This window comes from Penicillium robsamsonii, assembly GCF_028829455.1.
Source record: "Penicillium robsamsonii strain IBT 29466 chromosome Unknown utg000003l_segment0_segment0, whole genome shotgun sequence".
In the NCBI taxonomy this organism is placed as follows: Eukaryota; Fungi; Ascomycota; class Eurotiomycetes; order Eurotiales; family Aspergillaceae; genus Penicillium; species Penicillium robsamsonii.
In genome coordinates this window covers 1,280,812-1,300,821 of record NW_026643221.1, presented here as the reverse complement: position 1 = coordinate 1,300,821, position 20,010 = coordinate 1,280,812, and the positions used below count along the sequence as shown (strand labels likewise).

Below are 20,010 nucleotides of genomic sequence, written 5' to 3'. Positions count from 1 at the left end.
CCGGCACCCTGGCGCCGCGGATTGGGATGTGAAGACAGGTGTGCTCGCATTTGGTGCGGACAACAATGTCGCCTTATGGGATCCTCTAGTATGTCCATTGAGAACAACTGCGCATTGATAAAAAGGAAAAGCTGACACTTAGCCAAGGACAAGACTGATCGTGGTATCCATGCCCTACTTGTTGGTCATACCGACAAAGTCAGTGTCGTTCGATTTTATACATGCCCCGCCTCAGGAACGAGATTTATCGTCACTGGCTCCGTCGACCGCACAATACGGGTATGGCAGAAGGACAATGCCGATCCCCGCAATTATGTCCTTGCGTTTACCCTTGAGGGTCACACGAGCTCGGTGAATGCGATTGCCGTCGCTGATGGAACGGACATTATCGCATCTGGAGCAGCTGATGGCACGGTTCGGATCTGGAGAATAAATGCACAGGGCGAATTGAAGTGTGAGCTACTTGACACGATTACAATGACACCACGATTCTTCCCGCTATCTCTGTCATTGCAGGCGCTTGAAGGCGACTCGGACAAGCCATTGGTGTTGGCCGTTGCAGGTACAACGACCAAGGTTCAGATCTACGTCTCGGAAACCTCCGTCGGTAAGCCAGAGTTTAAGCGCCGGGCTGTGCTTGCGGGACACGAAGCCTGGATCAAAGCTCTTGCCTTCACCCAGGACAAGCAGAGTAACGGTGATATCCTGCTAGCATCTGCAAGCCAAGATAGATACATCCGTCTTTGGCGACTGCGTCGGGGTGAAGCAAGTGCCCCTGCTCCGATAGATGATACGGATCCTCTGCTTGGGGGAATGGAGCCTACGCTATCGAACAAAGCCCATGAGTTTGAGGCTGCGGGATCGAAATACTCCATTACTTTCGAAGCTCTTCTCTTTGGACATGAAGACTGGATATATACCATTGCATGGAATCCTGATTCGAAGCGACAGCAGCTTCTCTCGGCTTCGGCTGATAACACCATCACAATCTGGGAACAAGATCAAGCGTCAGGCGTTTGGATGTCCGCAGAGAGAATGGGAGAGATCAGTGTCCAAAAAGGATCTACCACAGCGACTGGTAGTGCAGGTGGCTTCTGGATTGGGCTCTGGTCACCAGATGGCAGGCAGGTGGTGAGTCTTGGCCGGACAGGTAGTTGGAGAGTCTGGCGACATGATTCCGACTCGGACCTTTGGTTACAGAGGTTCGGTGTTTCGGGCCATGTGCGCTCATCGAACGGTGTACAATGGGAGCCCACCGGAGGCTATTTGCTTTCAACCAGTTCAGACCAAACCACCCGGCTCCATGCAAAGTGGGTACGGGGAAATACAGGCTCATGGCATGAGTTCTCTCGCCCTCAGATTCATGGGTACGATTTGAACTGTGTCGATACACTGGGCCCCTCACAGTTTGTGACTGGCGCAGAGGAGAAGCTCCTGCGTGTTTTCAATGAGCCCAAACCAATTGCTCAGTTGCTTGAGAGCCTCACTGGTTTCAAACAATCAAATGATCAGGACCTCCCAGACACTGCTGAAATCCCAGTGCTGGGTCTCTCGAATAAGGCACTTGGAGATGAGGCACCGGTGGAAGAGGATGGGCAAAAAACCCCCACTGAGGCACCAGTCGCTTCTGCCTTGCTGGCTGCCGATCACCCGCCACTGGAAGATCAGTTGTCACGTTACACATTGTGGCCAGAGCATGAAAAGCTCTATGGTCATGGCTATGAAATTTCAGCAGTGGCAGTGAGCCATGACCGTAAGCTCATTGCTACGGCCTGCAAGGCCAGCTCGATCGACCACGCAGTAATTCGCCTTTATGATACGTCGGACTGGCACGAGATCAAGCCGTCTCTCACTGCACACTCGTTGACCATTACGGACCTTTCATTCTCGAGTGACGATCGCTATCTTCTCAGTGTTGGACGAGATCGCCAATGGGCGGTCTTCCAGCGGAGCGATGCAGACCCAACTACGTTTACAAACCTCAGCATCAATCCCAAGGGTCATTCTCGAATGATCCTAGGTGCAGCCTGGGCCCCAGCTACAACAAACCATGTCTTTGCCACGGCAGGTCGTGACAAATCCGTGAAGATCTGGCAAAAGTCCGAAGACACTTTCGCCTGCAAAACAACCGTGGCTCTGACATCTGCGGTCTCAGCAATTGCTTTCTTGCCCGCAACATACAAAGGCACATATGTGATTGCTGTCGGCGAGGACAGTGGTGTCATCTCTATTCACGGAATTGCTGCCGACACTCTTGAAGCACAGCACATTGTGACCATTGACAAGGTGATCTCACCCTCAAAGACAATTACTCAATTAGCATGGCGACCGGTGCCAGCTGCAGAGGCGGATACCAAGAATCAGTTTGAATTGGCGGTGGCAAGCGAGGACACCTCGACACGGATATATGCTATCTTGAACATGCTCTCATGATTTGTAGAAACAAAATGGGATTAGTCCCCCTTTATGAGTTATGATGAAAACTCCCAAGTGTTCAACAATCCCTGTAGATGCCAAATAAACCCTGTCTAAGCCTTGAAGGAAAGAGGTCCTACCACTTCAGATGAAGTCCCGAGACAAGACCATCCTCTCTCCGTCCCTCTCTCTCCCTCCTCTTTCTATTCTCTATCCTCTCTCACGACTCAAACCCCGAACAAGCCCGGACCTCCACAAGGCCAGTTTCTGTTGGTTCTTGCCTCCATTCCTTTCGGAATAAGCTGCGATGCCGAACCCAGGCAAAAAAACGAGTCGCCGTAGGTGAAATACACGCGTCGAATCGCGTGGGAGCGTCTGAACTGATCAGCACCTGCCCTCAACCCATATATAGATTGACCATTGAGAATAGGAATGGTGCACGTTCTGTGAGATGACCGAGCATACTCGAGAAGAATGTCGCGGTTGGGCCGCTTGTCTGAGGGATACAATCACGGCTACCCACGCCGCCATAATGAGGGCACACAAACCCCCACCCCCAGGTAAGGACCCTATAGAGCATTCCAGCTGGGGGTAGAGAAGCCCGTGATTGAGAACAACCCAGGGCCCCGATGTAGGATCAGGTAGCGATGATGAAGTCGACGGGTAGGATCAGTGAAAGTACAATTGGGATCGGTTTGGAGGCACAGAGATATCATCTTTTACGTTAGAGTAATTTAACCACCTTGTAAGATGTTCCTACACTTCCTACGTAAAACACAGATTCTGTAAGATATATATTGCATCTTAGGTAAAGATATCTGAGCAGAATATCTGAGAAGACCACCGAAAAGAACCCCATAAGGGACAGCTATTCCTGTATATACAAAGTAGAAGAACCGGTTTGCACACTGTAAACTGTACACTTTTTTTTTTTCACAGCCTCGTATGTTCTATATTTTGTAGTCGATTCTTCTTATCCTTCTAGTTACAAGACCAATACAGGGGCTGGGGGTTTCCAATTCGAGTCTGTAAATATATACCGCAGGGCAAATGCCTAAGCTCTTCGCTATCCGCATCATACTGACCATGGACATACATAAATTCGGGGTTTAGTTAAACTTGCTCCATTGGTGGGCTGTAGAATCGGTCGAAAATGAGTTTTCCATCTGTAACATGGGCTAATCAGAGAGAAAAAAGTAAATCGTACATCTCGAAGATCCATTTCGTACAAATATTTGGACAAATCACGGCTCAGACCATATCAAACACCCCTCTAAGAGCCCCATCATTGCGCCCACTCCTGAGCTTTGGGTTCCAAAATCTGTAGTGAGCGTAGGTGAGCTTTATACTTCTCCAGATAAGGATGGTTTCCACCCCGGAAACTGGTCATAAGCAACAAAAAGTCTTCTGCGAGACTCTGGGGCGTGCATGTTGAAGTTGGTGGTAGTCTTTCAGTGAAATTGGCAGGGATGTTCAGGGGACCCCCGTAAGGCGAGGTTGTGTTGCATAGGATGTTTGTTGCACAGATTGCGATATCGTACAGTTTTTCGGCCTAGATATTGAGTCGTTAGTATGGGGTCATGTTCACAAGCCAAACCTACGCATCTACAGATTATAGATGGGAGCAAGTTACACACCAGACCGATGCCATGGGCTTCCATGGAGCTCAGCCGTAATGACTGGCACAGTTGAAGAGTGGATTCAGCAACGGATACAGCATATCCGAAGCTTAGCTCGGGTTGCTCGGCGTGGGCACTCAGAAGCCCGTGGGTTGAGGAGAGGAGCCAGACACGATTCTGGAGCCATTTCTGGGTGATGAAAACGTCCGCTGCTTGGGTTTCTCGTAGGCCCATGGCAAATATGACATTGTTGGTTTCGCTACGGCCTCCCTTGGCTCGCTCGAACCAGTCATAGCCTCGATATCGTTCGGCTTGGTTGATTCGATTGAGATTCTGGTGGATGGAGAGTGCCTTGGCTTCGGTGAGTCGCTGGCAGTATCCGTTGCTGATATCACACCGGCGGTTCCAGCAGTCGATGACATCTTCGTCGATGGCATCGAATAGTTCCATCATTCGTGCAAGACCCATCATTCCCTCGGCGTCTTTCTCGTTGTGGACTATAATGCCAGATACGACGCTGTGCGTGGCGCTGTGGATAAAATCATGCACTGACTGCATAGTGAATCCTGGCTTCCCCCAGAAGGTTATTGGGTGTCGGTGTTGCAAAGCATATGCTCTGACAATTATGGTCAGCGAGGTTGATTTTGAGAAGGCCAAGTCATTTACTTACCTTTCCGTGATAGAAAGGACGAGGTACGTTCGTAGTCGCTGGCCTTTCTCTTCCCCAGACAGATCGTGATATGACTCGGGATCATTCAAACCCAGCGTGGCCGCAAGGTCGAGTGCCTCGCGTATCCTAAGCCACGCTGCGTTGTGCTGGTTACTTCCAAACAAACAGCCAAAGAGGAAAAAACTTGTTAGGACAGCTTCAATGGTCGGATTCTCGCCAAAATCCGAACAGCTTCGCATTTTGGTCGCTTCGTGCATCATGGCTCGTGCCTGCAGAGCTCGGGATGAGGATGTTGGCCGCTCATTGATCTCAATTGGCTGTGTGAGCGAGAATGCACATAATGACAAGATCATGGCCCCGAACTGAGAGTTCTTGCGATGTTCTTGTGCGAGCATTGAAGTGTACAGGGACGACCGGTTGAGGACGGGTATGGTCGGATGTAGCCGATCAAAGTAGACGTCAATCCAAGGGATCATATTTGCTTCGTTGATCGTAGCTGGCCAAATTGCCTCAGTCTCCCGCGTATCCGAGTGCATAGACCCTACGGCTGGTGAAAACGGCATATTTGGAGCTTCCTGAGGCATTCCCATAGCCCCAGTATCGGGGACTGATTGAATGATAGACGGGAGAGATGGCTTGAGATATACATTACTTGGAAATTCGAAGACAGGGACTTGAGAATCCAGATTATCTGGAAGCCAATATTCGACGTCATTTCGGTCGCTCCAACTCACGCCGCTGTTGTGAGAATCTATAGATGCGGTTTCCTCACCCCATGCAGCCATTGGAGGGGGTATACCTGGAGGCGCCAGTCCTCCGGCCCCTTCTAAGGGGGCTGGACCATGAGTGGGGGTCCAAGGTGCTCCGGGCACAGAACCTTGACCAGACTCCACGGATGAGGTCGGAGTTTGAAATTGGAAGGCATTCTTAGGTTCCTCTTGGGGACTTATGACAGTTTGCTGCTGTCTGATTTGTGACACGCGACTTCATCCTCGTCAGTGTGATACTATCCACAGTCACGGGCGATTACTCACTGCCCGGTTGGTCCGCGCTTCTTCTGTGGCTGAAGGAATGTACACTCAAAGCCCATGGACTGACAAGCCTTACATGGCTGCGACAGACTACACTATCGTCAAGTCAGTACATTCATTTTTGATACATAAAAAGGGGGATGTCTCACCTTGATTTTGCGGAACTTGCATTGGTCGCACGCACGCTTGGCAATGGCGGCTTTGTGTGAGCGGATGGCGCTCGCAGAGCCAGTCGGTCTGGATTCCATCGCCATGATACAAAAGCCGTAGAGAGCCACAGAGCTATAGCTCTATCGGGGAGTTTGTCGGACATAAAATCCATGAGGTCAAAGAAGGTTTGACCCACATGGGCAATTCGCCCCCCGCTCTCACCTTCTGTTTCTCGTCTCTCTCGGTCTCTCTGTCTAATACGCAGATACAAAAGATCATATGGAAATGACCCCGAATTATTGAGGGGACCGGCAAATCCCGGTTAGATAAAGAGGGAAATGACTCCAAGTATGATATTTGACAAGAGTGTGCCACGTCCCCACTTGATAAGAGGGCCCCTCGGACTGCTGTCCGAGCAGACTATATAAAGCTAGTCTTGACCTCCACGACTCAGCCAATTCATAGCAAAAAAAAATGGGTAGCTCACAGACTTGGGAGGAAATTGTGTCTCAGAAACGGAACATTAGAGACCAACTCATCGCACCGTACTTAATCGACGTAACTGAACGTCTGCCGCAAGTACAGAATGCCGAGGAGCGTACTCGACTAGAAGATCCCTTGATTCAAAAGATTACAGATATTGACAATGTCGCCGCCCTGCTGGAACGTCTGGAGAAAGGGGAGTTTCGAGCAGAGCAGGTGGTCAAGGCATACATCCAACGGTATGTCTTTTAGCGAGGGTTGGAACGGACCGTATACTGATATCATCGGTAGGGCTGTGATAGCACATCAATTGGTATGTGCCTCGCATCTTCATTTCAATTTCCGCCCCCGGCCAATTGGTTGATAGAATCCGGCATGAATAGACAAATAGCTTGACCGAGGTTCTTTTCGAAGATGCCCTGAAACAGGCAAAGCAGCTAGATGCCGTTTTCACAGAAACCGGAAAGCTCAAAGGCCCCCTACATGGAATTCCAATCACGTTGAAAGACCAATTTAACGTCAAAGGCGTCGACACGACCCTGGGATATGTGGGCAGGTCCTTCGCCCCGGCCCAGGAAGACGCGGTGCTTGTGCAGATCCTAAAGAACATGGGCGCTATCGTCATCGCGAAGACAAACCTTCCACAGAGTATCATGGTTCGTTCGAGATCACCACTGATAGAATCTGATTCGGACATTGACCATTGATCTTACATCCAGTGGGCCGAGACCGAGAATCCCCTCTGGGGACTGACGACTAATCCTCGCAATCCCATTTTTTCAGCCGGTGGTTCAACTGGCGGCGAAGGCGCTCTGTTGACATTGCATGGATCACTATTCGGATTCGGAACTGATCTCGGCGGAAGTGTAAGAATCCCACAGGCTACAGTGGGCTTGTATGGCTTCAAACCAAGCGTAAGTACAGCTGCCATGAACAACTTTATTTCTCTTGAGATATGTGCTTATAATCTCCCAAAAACAGAGCTCTCGGATCCCATACCAGGGCGTACCCGTCTCCACCGAAGGCCAAGAACATGTCCCATCTTCTATCGGCCCGATGGCCCGAGATCTTCGCTCGATCTGCTATATGAGCCGTCTGATAGCGAACAGCCAGCCCTGGGATGTCGATCCACGGTGTGTTCCTCTTCCCTGGAACGACACTGCGTTCCAAGAACTCCAAGACCGACCTATGGTCATCGGCTTGATCCTGGATGACGGTGTGGTAAAGATCCACCCGCCTATTGCGCGCGCTCTGCTAGAACTCTCAGGGGTGCTTAAAGCACATGGCCACGAGGTTGTGGTCTGGGATACATCTGACCACGAGGAATGCATTCAGATTATGGATCTCTTCTACACGGTCGACGGGGGTGAGGATATTCGTCGGGATGTAGCTGCTGCCGGCGAGCCGTTTATTCCACACGTTGAAACGATGCTTAACCGCGGCAAGGCTATCTCGGTTTATGAGTATTGGCAATTGAACAAGCGGAAGACTGCGGTGCAAAAGAAGTATCTGGATAAATGGAATGCGGTGCGGTCTCCGTCGGGTCGGCCTGTCGATATTCTGTTGAGTCCTACTTTGCCGCATACGACTGTGCCCCACCGGAAACTACGTTGGGTTGGCTATACTAAGATTTGGAATTTGCTGGACTACCCGGCTTTGACGTTCCCGGTGGACAGAGTGAGGGCTGAGCTGGATATGTTGCCATCGGAGCCTTATGTTCCAAGAAACGGCCCCGATGAGTGGAATTGGAATATCTTCGATGCGAAACAGGCGGATGGATGTCCGGTGAATCTGCAGATCATCGGGAAGAAACTCCAGGAAGAGAAGGTACTGGGGGCTGCTACGGTTATTGAGAAGCTCTGGAAAAGTCATGTCGACAAATCCAATTGAGCTATCTAGGACATATAGGCAGAATATGAACATGGGTCAACTCGCAGACTGAAAGACGTACATCGCCGATGATTGAACTAATTTTTGGGATAGATATGGTAGACGTAACTCATTATGCAGCTTGACGGGATATCTGCCTCCAGAGTCACTTAAATGAAAAACGCCGTGGGAATATGCAACAAGACAAGCACTCTTGAGTCTCAAGCCTTGGGAGGCTCGAACAGTTCAGGTTTCATGTTAATCTTGCAAAGCTTCGCCACACAGCCGCTCAGTTGAAGCAGTGACTGCACACCATCTAGGATACGCATATGCGTGAATCCAATCTCCCGAATGAACTCCAACTTGGAATGTTCGGACAATGTGGGGATGGTCTTGGTGACTCGGAACATGGTACTGATGATATCGTGAGAAGAATATCCCAGGGTCCTGTAGATATAAAATGGTTAGAAACCTCCAGTACTTCGAATCAAACACATTTACAACATACCATAGCTCATTCAATCCCTCTAGCGCCACATCCACCTTGCCTTCCCAGCAAGCCTTGATCATGGCCTGGACTTTGACCGGGTGCGGGCTGTCAACTACTCGGAAAACATTGTCTCCGCTGACGAAACCGAAACCGGACCAAGTACTCTGCAGGTTGTTGATAGCCTGACGCATGTCACCCTCTGCACTGAAAACAAGTGCAGCAATGCCATCCTCCGAGTGCTGGACCTTCTCCGCCTCGCAAATCTGCATCAACCGTTTCACAACCTGAGCATCCGTCAACCGGGCATAGCGGAGAATGGCACAACGGGATTGGATGGGTTCGATGATCTTATTCGACTGGTTACAGGCAAAGGCAAATCTTGTGGTAGAGGAGTAGATTTCCATAGTACGTCGCAGGGCTTGTTGGGCACCGGCGGTCATGCTGCGGGAAGATGTGAGTCCAATGACCGAAACGGAACTCCAACGAGAACAAACCTATCAGCTTCATCAAGGATGACCAGTTTATGGCGTCCTTGAGGCAGTGTGACTTTCTTTTGGGCAAAACCTTTGATTCGATTCCGGACCACATCGATACCTAGACCACAGCATCAGTATGGACCGCCCAAACATTCAAAGAAATGATGTAAGTATTGACCTCTCTCATCACTAGCATTCAGCTCCAGAACTGCCTCCTTGTATGCATCACCCAGCATTTGCCGCGCTAGACATAGTACTGAAGTGGTCTTTCCAATACCCGGCATGCCGGAGATGATAACGTGTGGCATATTGCCATCTTTGGCAATGATCTTTAACCGCTCCACTGTTTCAGTGTTGCCGACAATATCATCGAGGAAGATTGGGCGATATTTCTCGACCCTATTGACAAGCCAAAGGTTAGCTCTGCCTAATATTCCGAAAGGATACTCTACCTACCAGGGGAGCTCATAGTCCACAGGGGCACCGGCAGTATTTGCCTTGGCACCATTGCGAGAAGCAGAGGAAGATTCAGCTTGAACCATTGTGAGCGATTTGGTGATTCCAAAGTGAAGAACTGCAGTGAAAGGAAGACGCGAAAGAAGCACGCGTGGGAAACGCGATAACGGCTTATCAGCTGGCCTGTGCACTTTCAGATGGATGTGTGACATTTAAGGCATTGAAGCTGTTGGTTTTGATTATTTTATTCTGTGTAATCTCTATGGGCTCCTAATTAGACAATTAATCCTAATATGCTGACTATTGCACACATAGTTTAGTTCAATGGTGGTTGTCGTGGTTTTTTTCTCATCTACTTCATTCCGTGCCATTCTTCCTCCTTTCACCCCAACAACAATTATTCTTAATACCTAGAAACTGGGAAATGACCATATTCCCTCCATTTTACACACCCTGACATGCACGGCTAGAATCAACCCTCTCCTCGAAACATCCACGCCTCCTCTCTGCGACGCGGACGGCTCCCCGCATACTCAGAACTTCCAGCCAAATACAACAGACAAAACACAAACAGCGGTCTGTACAATCATGCAACCGTCTGGAATCATGAGCCAGAGCTCTGTCCGCCGCAACCTATTCCACGGGAACCTCAGCCGCCGACCTGCCTCCGCAGGACCACCTAACGGCACAGTTCCTCAGAACCACAACGGCCTTTCCAATCGCCCCTCGCACCGGTTGAAGACTACGTCTTCGGACTCGGGACCGCATACTCGACCATTCAAGATGGCGGAGAATAAAGATATCGTGGTTCGGGACAAGAATGGTAGCTATAAGCTTGAGATTCCGACATTGCCGCAGGCTCTGGTTGGAGAAGATGGAGAGGAGCTGGCTGAACTTGCGCCGGAGAATGGAGGATTTGCTTCTTCAGAGCTCACTGGACGGGACAAAGAGAGTATGTTCTTGACTCGGTGCTGTTTTCCTCTGTGAAATATAGTCTACTAACACTTAATACAGAGTTCGAGACAGCCCTTGTGGAGATGATGGTTCGGCATCGGACCAGACAATCGAACGGTGAACCTGATGGTAAGTTACGGTCTAGTCTGGCTTGAGTCACGGTTGTTTTTGCGGTCATATACTGATCGGAAACAGAGATTCTGAATATCGTGCACGAGAGCCTACGCAAAAAGGTAGCATCATTGGATGACGATAATTGGATGTTTGAGCCTGAGAAGGACTCGATTTCTAACTAGACGGGGCTGCGCTTGCTGCATGCATCTTGATCTCATTACACTATCAGTTGGATATGTTTCCCGCAAAGGCCTGCTTCAAAAGACCCACGCATCTGGTCTTTTTTAATCAAGCTCCATGCTTGTTGGCGGCGCCTCAACCTTCTTCGCAGCTCTGGATTGCGATGCTTTGCCACCTGCCTTGTTCTGACCTCCTCCAAACAACATACCGCTCATCATGTCCATCAAGGGGTTTCCTTGGCGCGGGATCTTGATGGCGAAGTACTGCTCGCCAATCTGAGCCAGAGCATCGTCCCAGATACCAACTTCTCGAATCTGTGCCGCATAGTGTGTAGTGAGCTGTCGGAAGAGCTCGGCACCTCCGCGCTGGATGGCCAACATCAACATGCTGATGAAGTTTACCAAAGGAAGCGCAGGGAACACCCGGATGTCGGAGCTGGCGCTGCTGACATCCTGTACACCTAGCTGAGGATTGGCCGCTGAAAGCCGCGAAGTGAAGATAAGCAGAGCTTTATTAGCGCTGCGGATATTTCCGGTGAGGAGGTATGGGAAGACTGCGCGTGACGCATAGATCGCCGCGGTGTGTGGCTCGTCGCTGGTGTACCACTCATACTCGAGCTTTGCAAGGGTCTCGGCTGATTCGGAGGTTCCTAGGATGAGATGTTTCTCGGCATCGTATGGCTCGTTATCTAAGGCGCTACGTTAGAATACATCAAACATTGCGCTCCAACATCACTCACCTTCGGCGTATACTGAGCCAACAGCATGATGTAAATCTGAATCTCCTCGTTCCAATGGTCCAAACTTTGCACTCCATCCAATCATTTCTTGGATAAATCTCTTTCGTGTAGGTTCCTCGGACGGGAATTCGCGCAGCAGCTCGATCAGGCGCTCTGAACAAAATATATAAGTTAGCAATGTTAGGTCTGTGATAGCTACTGGGGGGGCAAGACCGACTACCGCATGCTGCAGTAATCAACCCCCAGTAGTCAAACGATATTTGATAGACTTACTCTTCCGAGCCCGACCCTCTGCATCATCATTACCACCTGAAATCTCCCATTCGGCTTTGTTGTATACCTCGAGCACCAACATGATGGCCAGATCCCCACCACTGGCTGATGCACCCTTCTGAGAACCAGCTTTCAATAGCTCCTTCGCGCCACCAGCGAGAATATCCGCCGCAGCATCGTAGTTGGACTGCTTGATATACCGGACAGCAATAACACGTAGTTGCTGGTGAGCCTCATAGTAGGCGCCATCGGCAATCCTATAGACAGCAACAGACAGTCAGAATGGGATCTTTTGAGGTCCAAGGTGGTCCAAGGTGTTTACGGGCCAGGTGGAATTCTCACTTTTCTCGCTGGCGGGCGATGACCTTATCAATCCGGGATGACATTGTCGATTAAAAGTAAGCGCTGATCATGTAAATCAAAGAAAAGTAGAATCGAGGACGCTATCAAGCAGAGTGGACAGTGTAAGAACGTTCGCGGGGAGTAGGTTGAGATTTGGTGGGGACGCGGCAATTCGCCCAGAGAACATGTGCATATCCGTCATCTCCTCCAAAATACCTTAGGGTAACTTTATAGCTGGAACTACCAGCTTCGTTCTTACGCAAAATCTGCAGTTTCTGTTGATTCGAATCTGTTTATTCTACTGGTCCTGTTTCCGGCGATAATACGATAGTACCGACGCCATTACGGGCATCCCTAACGAGTATACGAGCTTCCTAACTAGGTCGCGACAATCTACATCAAGGGCTAAACAATCGCTCTTTGCCGTTCGACCATGTCCATCACTCAATAGTGCGACAAATTCATCATGAACCGGTCTACTTTTAACATCCAGCCCCTGCATCGCTTCGGCGGCGCAAATACCTCTATCCGGAGACCAAGGGTAGGCCAAAGACCTGGCGCTATGTCAATCAAGTGAAAACAAATAGCTCACCTAGTGTTAGGAAATTGCTTGCTTCTCTTATGATGACCATCGTCGTTTTTCGCTGGGCGATTCGTCTATGGCCTACTATTACACGCCGGCTCTTCCTGCAGACCTGAACAAGGGTTATGAAACATTCGAGAAGCTCGATGATGGCCCGGATGAGCACTTGGATGCTTTACTTGATACCATTGTTGCCCATGAGAAAGAAACAGAGAAGAAGTGTGATGTAGACATCATCACTTGGAGAGGAATGATGACCAAGGTGTGTTGGCTTGAAGTCTGGCGTTGACTATCATCTGATTTCGAACCAAATTCTGACTCCTATATACAGATTCTAACAGCTCCCTTTGATAACATGAATGGGTTTGTAGCCCCGATCATCACCAACATAGCGCGCTATTTCTCTAACCCAATGCTATCTCTAGCTTCGAGATGAATGCAACTTTTTTCCAGGTATGATATCAATCTCGACAGAAATTTCTAGCTTCAATAATCTAACATTAATTATAGGGCACTATGTGTGTATATTAAGCCAGCAAGTTTATTGTATGAGGCGCTGACTTGTTCTAGATTCATCGAAGAGAACAATGAGTACAAAAACCAACAGAAGGAAATCCAACGAAAGCGAGGATCACCACCTGGAATGGCACCGCAGGAACTCATGATGTATTGGGGTGCGTAAAACAACCTATGAAAATATATACCTAGACCGGCTAACAATCCTAGGCTACAAATTCGAAAATCTGGCAGTACTTCGGAAGACGTGGGACGAATCAACCCGCGAAGAGATCGAAGGTCGTGAGAACGAAGTCGTCAATAACGCAGCACAGTATTGTTCCGTTGTCCGCACCGGCATCGGTAAGGTACGTATGATTCTCGGTGGAGAGGTTGATGCCAGTATGTTTACCCTTATTCTTGTGGCTATAGCCAGTGCTCACTCTATCTAGTTTGGGACAGCAAGCCCTCACGAAAAGAAGACCCCATTAACTGGGTCGAGCTGAAGACATCGGCTCAGATCCGCAATGATCGCGATATGATAAAGTATGAGCGGAAATTGCTCAAATTTTGGGCACAGTCATTCCTACTCGGTGTTCCTAAGATCATTGTTGGATTCCGCGATGAAAATGGCATTTGCCGTAGCTTGGAGGAGCTGGACACAGCCAGTATTCCCGGGAAAGTGTTGAGTGTCGGCCGGCGTACTTGGGATGGAAACGTCTGCATCAATTTTACTGGTGCATTTTTGGAATGTGCGTGATTCTTCTTGGTGAGCTTATAGCAGCACTGACACAATTTCCAGGGCTTAAGCAGACTATCAATCGGGAGGGGACGTGGAGAATTCGGAAGAAGGAGAAGTCTTCGGTCATCGAGGTCTATCAAGTTGAGGAACAAGGACATGGCGATATTCTCTCTCCTACTTTCAAGGCCTGGCGGTCGACCATGGCTGCAAGTTCATGACTGGAAAGTCTCATGTATGCTAGGGAGAGCTAATGTGCCTTTGTCGCTTGGATGTATCATTGCAATATTTGGCCTCTTATTATAATTCATTCTAACATACCTAGGCACAGGCCAGTGACAAGGGTAGGAATATGAAAAAGAGAAGGCGGGAGTTTATACTCGGAGGTGGAGGCGTCGCGCCTTCATGATTTCAATTGCCTCATTGGGACTCCCTAGGAGGCTGGGAAGGAACGAACGTTCGGCCTGAATTCCTCAGGGTACCGTTACATGGATCCCCCTCGACTGTATAAGAAGAATCTTGGGTATTTCTATGATTAATCTATCTTGGACTGTCCAATACACTCATGGCTGAGGTTCTGTTTCAGGAGCCTGGCTCGCTTGCGCTTCTAATTCCTTCTTTCGGAAATATTCATCGCGTTGTGCCCTCTTGCTCGCAGACCTGAGTCCACTTTTATGTCGATGACTTTTCAGATGAATGTTCCACTGGTCCTCAGAAGCCATAGTCTTCTGGCAGACGTCACAGGTATAGCATTTCCCAATTGGGTCTGTTTGTACACGCTTTTGGGTCTGAGCTTCCTTCGCGCCGAACTCTGTCGTTGCCAACTGAGAAAGGGATTTGGGATCCGGGGTCGGTTTGCTTTGCTGCATCAGTTGCACAATTTTCTCGGACGGCTCAGTGATGCACTTGCTCCAGTCGTTGACATTGGAACTGTCCAGGAGGTAAAGACGTTGTGTCTCTCCAGCTTCTGTGAGTGCGTGCCAGAGTTTGTTGCGGATCCATTTGACCTGCGACGTTCCGTACTGCCGTGTAGCGATGCGAATTAATTCAAGGGATTTTAGTCTGAGATCTTCGATTTCTTTCTCGCTTGCTTCTCCGTCCCGGATAGCCTTGAAGTATGGCGCCAATTCCTTGAATCCAATGGACACCCAGACTCCCCGTGTTTGATCAACTTCAATGCCCTGCGAGGCTTTTTCCTGCAAGTAGTCTGACATCTTCTCCGCCTCGGTCATCAAGCCCTGCTTGACCATATCATCGACGCGTGCATCCAGGCGCGCGTTGAGGACCTCCTTCTCGGCATGTACCCAGAATACTAACGTATTCTCGAACCTTAGCAACCCCTGCTCCTGGTTTATCGCCTTTCTTTTTTGAGAGAACTGCTCTTTGTAAATCTCCGAGGCTTGTCGTCCTGTTTGAAAATAGATTTCCAATGACCGCCGGATTTTCCGCGCATCTTTCGGATGCCATCGTGCAGCCATAACAGGGTCCACCTCGCGCAGCTTCTCCAAGAGAACTTCAGGCGATGAATCTAGAATTGGCCATTTCTTCGAGGTTGTGCTGAACTCCGTGAGCTGTTCCCGCTCGCCTTCGTCGTCCACTCCCTCGCCCACGAGCTGTTCTTTAAACAGCACTGCTTGGGTATAATAGTGGGTGCCCCCAACGAGGATTGGAACCTTGCCACGGGCGCGGATGTCTTCAATAACACGCAGGGCTTCTCGCTTGAACAACCCGATGCGCCATGGTTCCGCGTCTAAATCGATGCAACTGAGGAGGTGGTGAGGGATGCCGTTCCGTTCTCCTGTCGGAATCTGGTTTGTTATGATCGGCAGACCGCGGTACATCTGCATGGCATCGCCATTGATGATTTCACCGTTGAATCGAGAGGCCAAGTCCACTGCAAGCTGTCTACAGCTATCAGTCATTGTGTCTGGAGGAAGTGTACCGTACTTGGGATCATACCTTTGACTTGCCTGTGCCCGTGGCACCGACAACGGCTATGAGAGGATTCATGATTCTTTGACCGTGCCAGATAGATCGTAGAGCCGAGATCATACCGCGATGCTCATTGCAGCGAGGGGAAAAAAAAAGGTGTTATCTGCCTTATCAGGCGGGTTACCTCATCCATGGCGTACCGGCCCCGGGGAATCGTCTCATCGATGTTACATGAGCGCTAAGATCAAATCAGTCTAAATAAATTCGAATTGAACACCCTTGTCTGACTCATTTTATCTTCCTTTTAATTCCGAAGTCTCAGTTCTTTCGGTGGTTTTTCTTTTTCTCCCATACTCGTCATGGCGGATACCAATCCCACTCTCCCCTCCATTGAGGTACAGAACCTCTCGTACAAGTTCCAAGATGGCTCTGATGGCTTGGAGAATATAAAAATGAGCCTCCCAGCTGGAAGCCGCACCCTATTGATTGGCGGTGAGTCAAATTCATCCCCATTTTAGATTAATCTTGGAGACTAATCCAAACACACAGCAAATGGAGCGGGGAAGACCACCCTCCTCCGCCTCCTAGCAGGGAAACGCCTTGCACCCACTGACACCATCGCCATTGGTGGCAAGGATCCCTTCAAAGACAGCCTCGATGGCGTGACCTACTTGGGAGTCGAGTGGGTGTTGAACAGCATCGTGCGCACCGACATCGACGTGCCGACGCTGCTCGCCTCTGTCGGCGGAAATGCCTACCCAGAGCGCCGGGACGAGCTGGTCGATATCCTCGATATCGATCTACGCTGGCGTATGCATGCCGTCTCGGACGGAGAACGCCGCCGCGTGCAGCTTGCCATGGGCTTGCTGCGTCCCTGGCAGGTTCTGCTGCTCGACGAGATCACCGTCGACTTGGACCTTTTGTCCAGGAGCAATTTCCTGGCTTTCCTGAAGCGGGAGACTGAGACCCGTGCTTGCACTATTGTTTACGCTACCCATATCTTGGACAACCTCGCCCAGTGGCCTACCCATCTGGTCCACATGCACCTGGGCAAGGTCAAGGCACTGGGTAGTGTTGAGTCATTCCATGACGAAGTCCCCGAGTGGACTTCGGAGAATAGTCGCCTTGGAGAGCTTGTTCTTAAGTGGCTCAAGGAGGATATGAAGCTCAGAGGTCCCCGGGATAACCGTGGTAACCAGGGCAAGACCTACCAGTCCCTTGAAGGTCTTGGAGGTTACGGACTGGAAAAACCCGAATGAGAAATAATCTGGAAAGAGATCTGACAGTTTTTGTTTTTGTGTTTTCTATTTTTGCATGCGAACACTGATGTCAGGAGTCATTTAACGTGCCATTCAACAACAATTGGGTTCAACCAAAAGGCATAGACGGGGTTTATGGGTTGGCATCTGCATCTACAGGGAGGATTTATTCAACACTTGGGAGTTTTCAACAGTCATGACTCATGGAGGGGGCTAAACTATTTCTTTTGTACGTACAAATCATGAGAGCGTGTTCAAGCTAGTATATATACGTGTGGGTGTGTCCTCGCTTACCTACAATTTGGACTAATCCTTGATATCCGCCTCTGATAAAACGAAGTGTTTATAAATATAATGTTAATGGAAGCGTTAGCCTTCCGAAATCCAAAGGTTCTTTGCAATCCGTCCTATTCTGGTCAAATGAGGTCTGAATGAGCATGTCACCGTCTATCACCTCTCATCGCTTCGTCTTCTGTCCTTTCTTATCAATCCATATTTCTTACTGTCGAGGACCTCAGACTCTTCGGGATCAAGACCTCCCAAGTGGAATATATGTAATGGAAAACTGCGATTTGACCCTTGCTTCTTTCAGCCACACCCAGAGAAAGTTCTCCAGAAACACCATAGATATCTACATCTTAACTAACTGAAAAGCCATTTCAAAAGAAATCTCGAATGATATTGGAAAGACATCTCAGTGGAATCGTAATTAATATTTCAACAATTGGATTCAACGAGGCATAGATGGGGCTCATGGGCACAAGAATCTTATAGACTACATAATTCTAAGGGATATAGAAGGCGATATGGGCAAAAGACTCCAATTGCAAAGATGAACTGCGAGACCATGTCATGAGCCCTTTCACGCATGGGGCCTCACCTCAAATGAAGTCTCATACGACCTCCACTTCCACATAGGGATATTAGCCGCATACATCTCATCGATCTCGGCAAAAGTTCGGCCACGTGTCTCCGGCATGGAAAAGTAAAAAAAGATAATGATGGCAGCCATACAGCCAGCGAAGATGAGATAAGTCTTCGCACCAAGGTTAGCCGCATCCGCCGAAGTCAGCCGTGGAACGACGAGAGTGGTGATGACGGCAGTTGTTTGGGCACAGGCAACTGTGTAGGACATGGTGTGATGGCGGAATTTGGGAGTTGCCATTTCGGAGGGCATGAGGTTCGCCAGCGAGGAGAAAGAAGATGCCCAGAAGAAGTTGAATACAAAGGACAACCCGGCGATGGCCATGGTAGCTTTTTTGTTGCCTCTGTCGAAGGCTAAGCCACCGGCTACGGCGTCGATTATGAACATAATTCCCATCCCGAAAAATGCCGTGGGACGTCGACCGGCACGGTCGATGACGAAAGGTGCAACAATGGTGCCGGCTAATGTGCAACAGGAAGCGATTATTGTCAGGGAGAAGGCGTCTGCAATGTCTAGCTCTGTGAGGAAGACGGTTGCATATGTTGTTGAAAGAATGATGCCTGATATTTGGTTAAGAGAGAAGAATGAACCCGCAGTCAGGGTGCGTTTGAGGTGCTGTCGCTGGAAGATGTGCCAGAACTTGATCTGGCTGTGGATCTGGCGCTCATTTTCTTCAGATAGCTTCATGAGACGGAGTTCATCTTCAACCTCAGCGTCGCTGAACCCACGCAATTTCCGCAGGCTGTGCCGAGCGTCTTCTATATTTCCCTTTCCGGCCAGCCATTGTGGGCTTTCTGGAAGGGGCACTGTCAGGATGAGAAGAATGACAGGCAGGACACACTGCACAGCTATTGGGATCTGGTATGACAGGTTTCCATCGATTTTTTCCGTTCTGAAGACCACCACGGTGCCTACCACACCAGCCGTTAAATTCAAGATGTTCATTGAACTGACACATCTTCCGCGTATAGAAGCAGGAACCACCTAAATACAAGAATTAGCATCATTCAACATCGAACAAGTGGTAAATGATCAATACCTCGGAGACATACAAAGGGGCAGTCACACCCACGATGCCCAAAGCAACCCCATTGATAGAACGACCTCCCACAAAGGCCCCCAAATTCGGCGCAAAGACCTGCAGTAATCCGCCACCCACAGATACGAAATACGCAATGATCAAAGGCCATTTGCGACCAAGGTGGAAATTCATTGGCGAACCAAGCAGACCTCCGATCACCGAGCCCGCCAATGGAAGGGAGAAGACCAGATTTTGATTGCGAGCCGTGAGGACATACTTCCCAGTGGCTGGGTTAGGTCCTTGAAATTTCTCAACCTGTATTCGAATCAGCTGGGATCATCTTTTGCTATGATTGCATCAGCACTCACAAAATCCGGCAATGCAGCAACCGGGGAAATGATCTTGTCGTCGAATCCGAACAAGAACGAGGCGGCAGCAAATACTGTACAGGCGAAGATCAACTGGACATTGATCGCTTGAGATTTTCGAGACGAATGTGAGTAGTCGATATGTTGGGTTTCAGTCGAAGCGCACTTGAAAGGCATGTTGCAGATTGTCCGGATCCAATGGAGTGTGAGCGTACACCCTCGAAGACACACTTCCATGCGGATACCCTATATGCCCTATATCAATTCATATTGAATAAACAATCAAAAGGAAAGTTCCCCAGATCCCCCAGGTTTTGCCCCAAACTCTCTCAGCCCCCCCGGATTTATTTTTTGGGGAGTTTCTCCGAGGTTTCCCATTTCAGTTGACACTGCAGGGATGTGGTGATATACCTCATTGCATACACTC

The 20,010-nt window shown here is 49.4% G+C and overlaps 10 protein-coding genes across 10 annotated transcripts; 5 read left to right on the top strand and 5 right to left on the bottom strand.

Moving 5' to 3' along the window:
* Positions 1-75: 75 nt before the first annotated feature.
* On the top strand, positions 76-2,433 carry N7447_005222 (Elongator subunit ELP2; the record flags this gene model as incomplete). Its single annotated transcript, XM_057229484.1, has 2 exons — positions 76-88; positions 143-2,433. 2 exons carry the CDS (start codon positions 76-78, stop codon positions 2,431-2,433), a joined length of 2,304 nt encoding a protein of 767 aa, XP_057084574.1.
* A 1,267-nt stretch (positions 2,434-3,700) lies between these two features.
* On the bottom strand, positions 3,701-5,983 carry N7447_005221 (CeGAL family transcription factor; the record flags this gene model as incomplete). Its single annotated transcript, XM_057229483.1, has 5 exons — positions 3,701-3,967; positions 4,053-4,650; positions 4,705-5,688; positions 5,739-5,830; positions 5,885-5,983. 5 exons carry the CDS (start codon positions 5,981-5,983, stop codon positions 3,701-3,703), a joined length of 2,040 nt encoding a protein of 679 aa, XP_057084573.1.
* Positions 5,984-6,359: 376 nt separating this feature from the next.
* N7447_005220 (amidase) lies at positions 6,360-8,258 on the top strand (the record flags this gene model as incomplete). The annotated part of the gene is made up of 5 exons (XM_057229482.1): positions 6,360-6,607; positions 6,660-6,681; positions 6,752-7,024; positions 7,088-7,282; positions 7,350-8,258. The coding sequence occupies 5 exons, from the start codon at positions 6,360-6,362 to the stop codon at positions 8,256-8,258; spliced, it is 1,647 nt and encodes a 548-aa protein (XP_057084572.1).
* Positions 8,259-8,458: 200 nt separating this feature from the next.
* On the bottom strand, positions 8,459-9,750 carry N7447_005219 (replication factor C subunit 4; the record flags this gene model as incomplete). Its single annotated transcript, XM_057229481.1, has 5 exons — positions 9,660-9,750; positions 9,382-9,602; positions 9,222-9,321; positions 8,746-9,168; positions 8,459-8,684 (listed from the first exon to the last, which is right to left on the bottom strand). The coding sequence occupies exons 1-5, from the start codon at positions 9,743-9,745 to the stop codon at positions 8,459-8,461; spliced, it is 1,056 nt and encodes a 351-aa protein (XP_057084571.1). The 5' UTR covers positions 9,746-9,750.
* A 497-nt stretch (positions 9,751-10,247) lies between these two features.
* On the top strand, positions 10,248-10,909 carry N7447_005218 (uncharacterized protein; the record flags this gene model as incomplete). The annotated part of the gene is made up of 3 exons (XM_057229480.1): positions 10,248-10,611; positions 10,674-10,742; positions 10,809-10,909. 3 exons carry the CDS (start codon positions 10,248-10,250, stop codon positions 10,907-10,909), a joined length of 534 nt encoding a protein of 177 aa, XP_057084570.1.
* A 102-nt stretch (positions 10,910-11,011) lies between these two features.
* On the bottom strand, positions 11,012-12,305 carry N7447_005217 (protein GET4; the record flags this gene model as incomplete). Its single annotated transcript, XM_057229479.1, has 4 exons — positions 11,012-11,595; positions 11,647-11,799; positions 11,920-12,176; positions 12,262-12,305. The coding sequence occupies 4 exons, from the start codon at positions 12,303-12,305 to the stop codon at positions 11,012-11,014; spliced, it is 1,038 nt and encodes a 345-aa protein (XP_057084569.1).
* A 422-nt stretch (positions 12,306-12,727) lies between these two features.
* N7447_005216 (DXO/RAI1 family decapping nuclease) lies at positions 12,728-14,299 on the top strand (the record flags this gene model as incomplete). Its single annotated transcript, XM_057229478.1, has 9 exons — positions 12,728-12,802; positions 12,864-13,106; positions 13,176-13,207; positions 13,270-13,297; positions 13,355-13,362; positions 13,415-13,518; positions 13,571-13,741; positions 13,792-14,091; positions 14,142-14,299. 9 exons carry the CDS (start codon positions 12,728-12,730, stop codon positions 14,297-14,299), a joined length of 1,119 nt encoding a protein of 372 aa, XP_057084568.1.
* A 342-nt stretch (positions 14,300-14,641) lies between these two features.
* On the bottom strand, positions 14,642-16,130 carry N7447_005215 (tRNA dimethylallyltransferase; the record flags this gene model as incomplete). The annotated part of the gene is made up of 2 exons (XM_057229477.1): positions 14,642-15,979; positions 16,038-16,130. 2 exons carry the CDS (start codon positions 16,128-16,130, stop codon positions 14,642-14,644), a joined length of 1,431 nt encoding a protein of 476 aa, XP_057084567.1.
* A 239-nt stretch (positions 16,131-16,369) lies between these two features.
* On the top strand, positions 16,370-17,269 carry N7447_005214 (putative ABC transporter; the record flags this gene model as incomplete). Its single annotated transcript, XM_057229476.1, has 2 exons — positions 16,370-16,502; positions 16,560-17,269. 2 exons carry the CDS (start codon positions 16,370-16,372, stop codon positions 17,267-17,269), a joined length of 843 nt encoding a protein of 280 aa, XP_057084566.1.
* An 862-nt stretch (positions 17,270-18,131) lies between these two features.
* Positions 18,132-19,760, bottom strand: N7447_005213 (Major facilitator superfamily domain general substrate transporter; the record flags this gene model as incomplete). The annotated part of the gene is made up of 3 exons (XM_057229475.1): positions 18,132-19,178; positions 19,234-19,530; positions 19,584-19,760. 3 exons carry the CDS (start codon positions 19,758-19,760, stop codon positions 18,132-18,134), a joined length of 1,521 nt encoding a protein of 506 aa, XP_057084565.1.
* Positions 19,761-20,010: the final 250 nt, after the last annotated feature.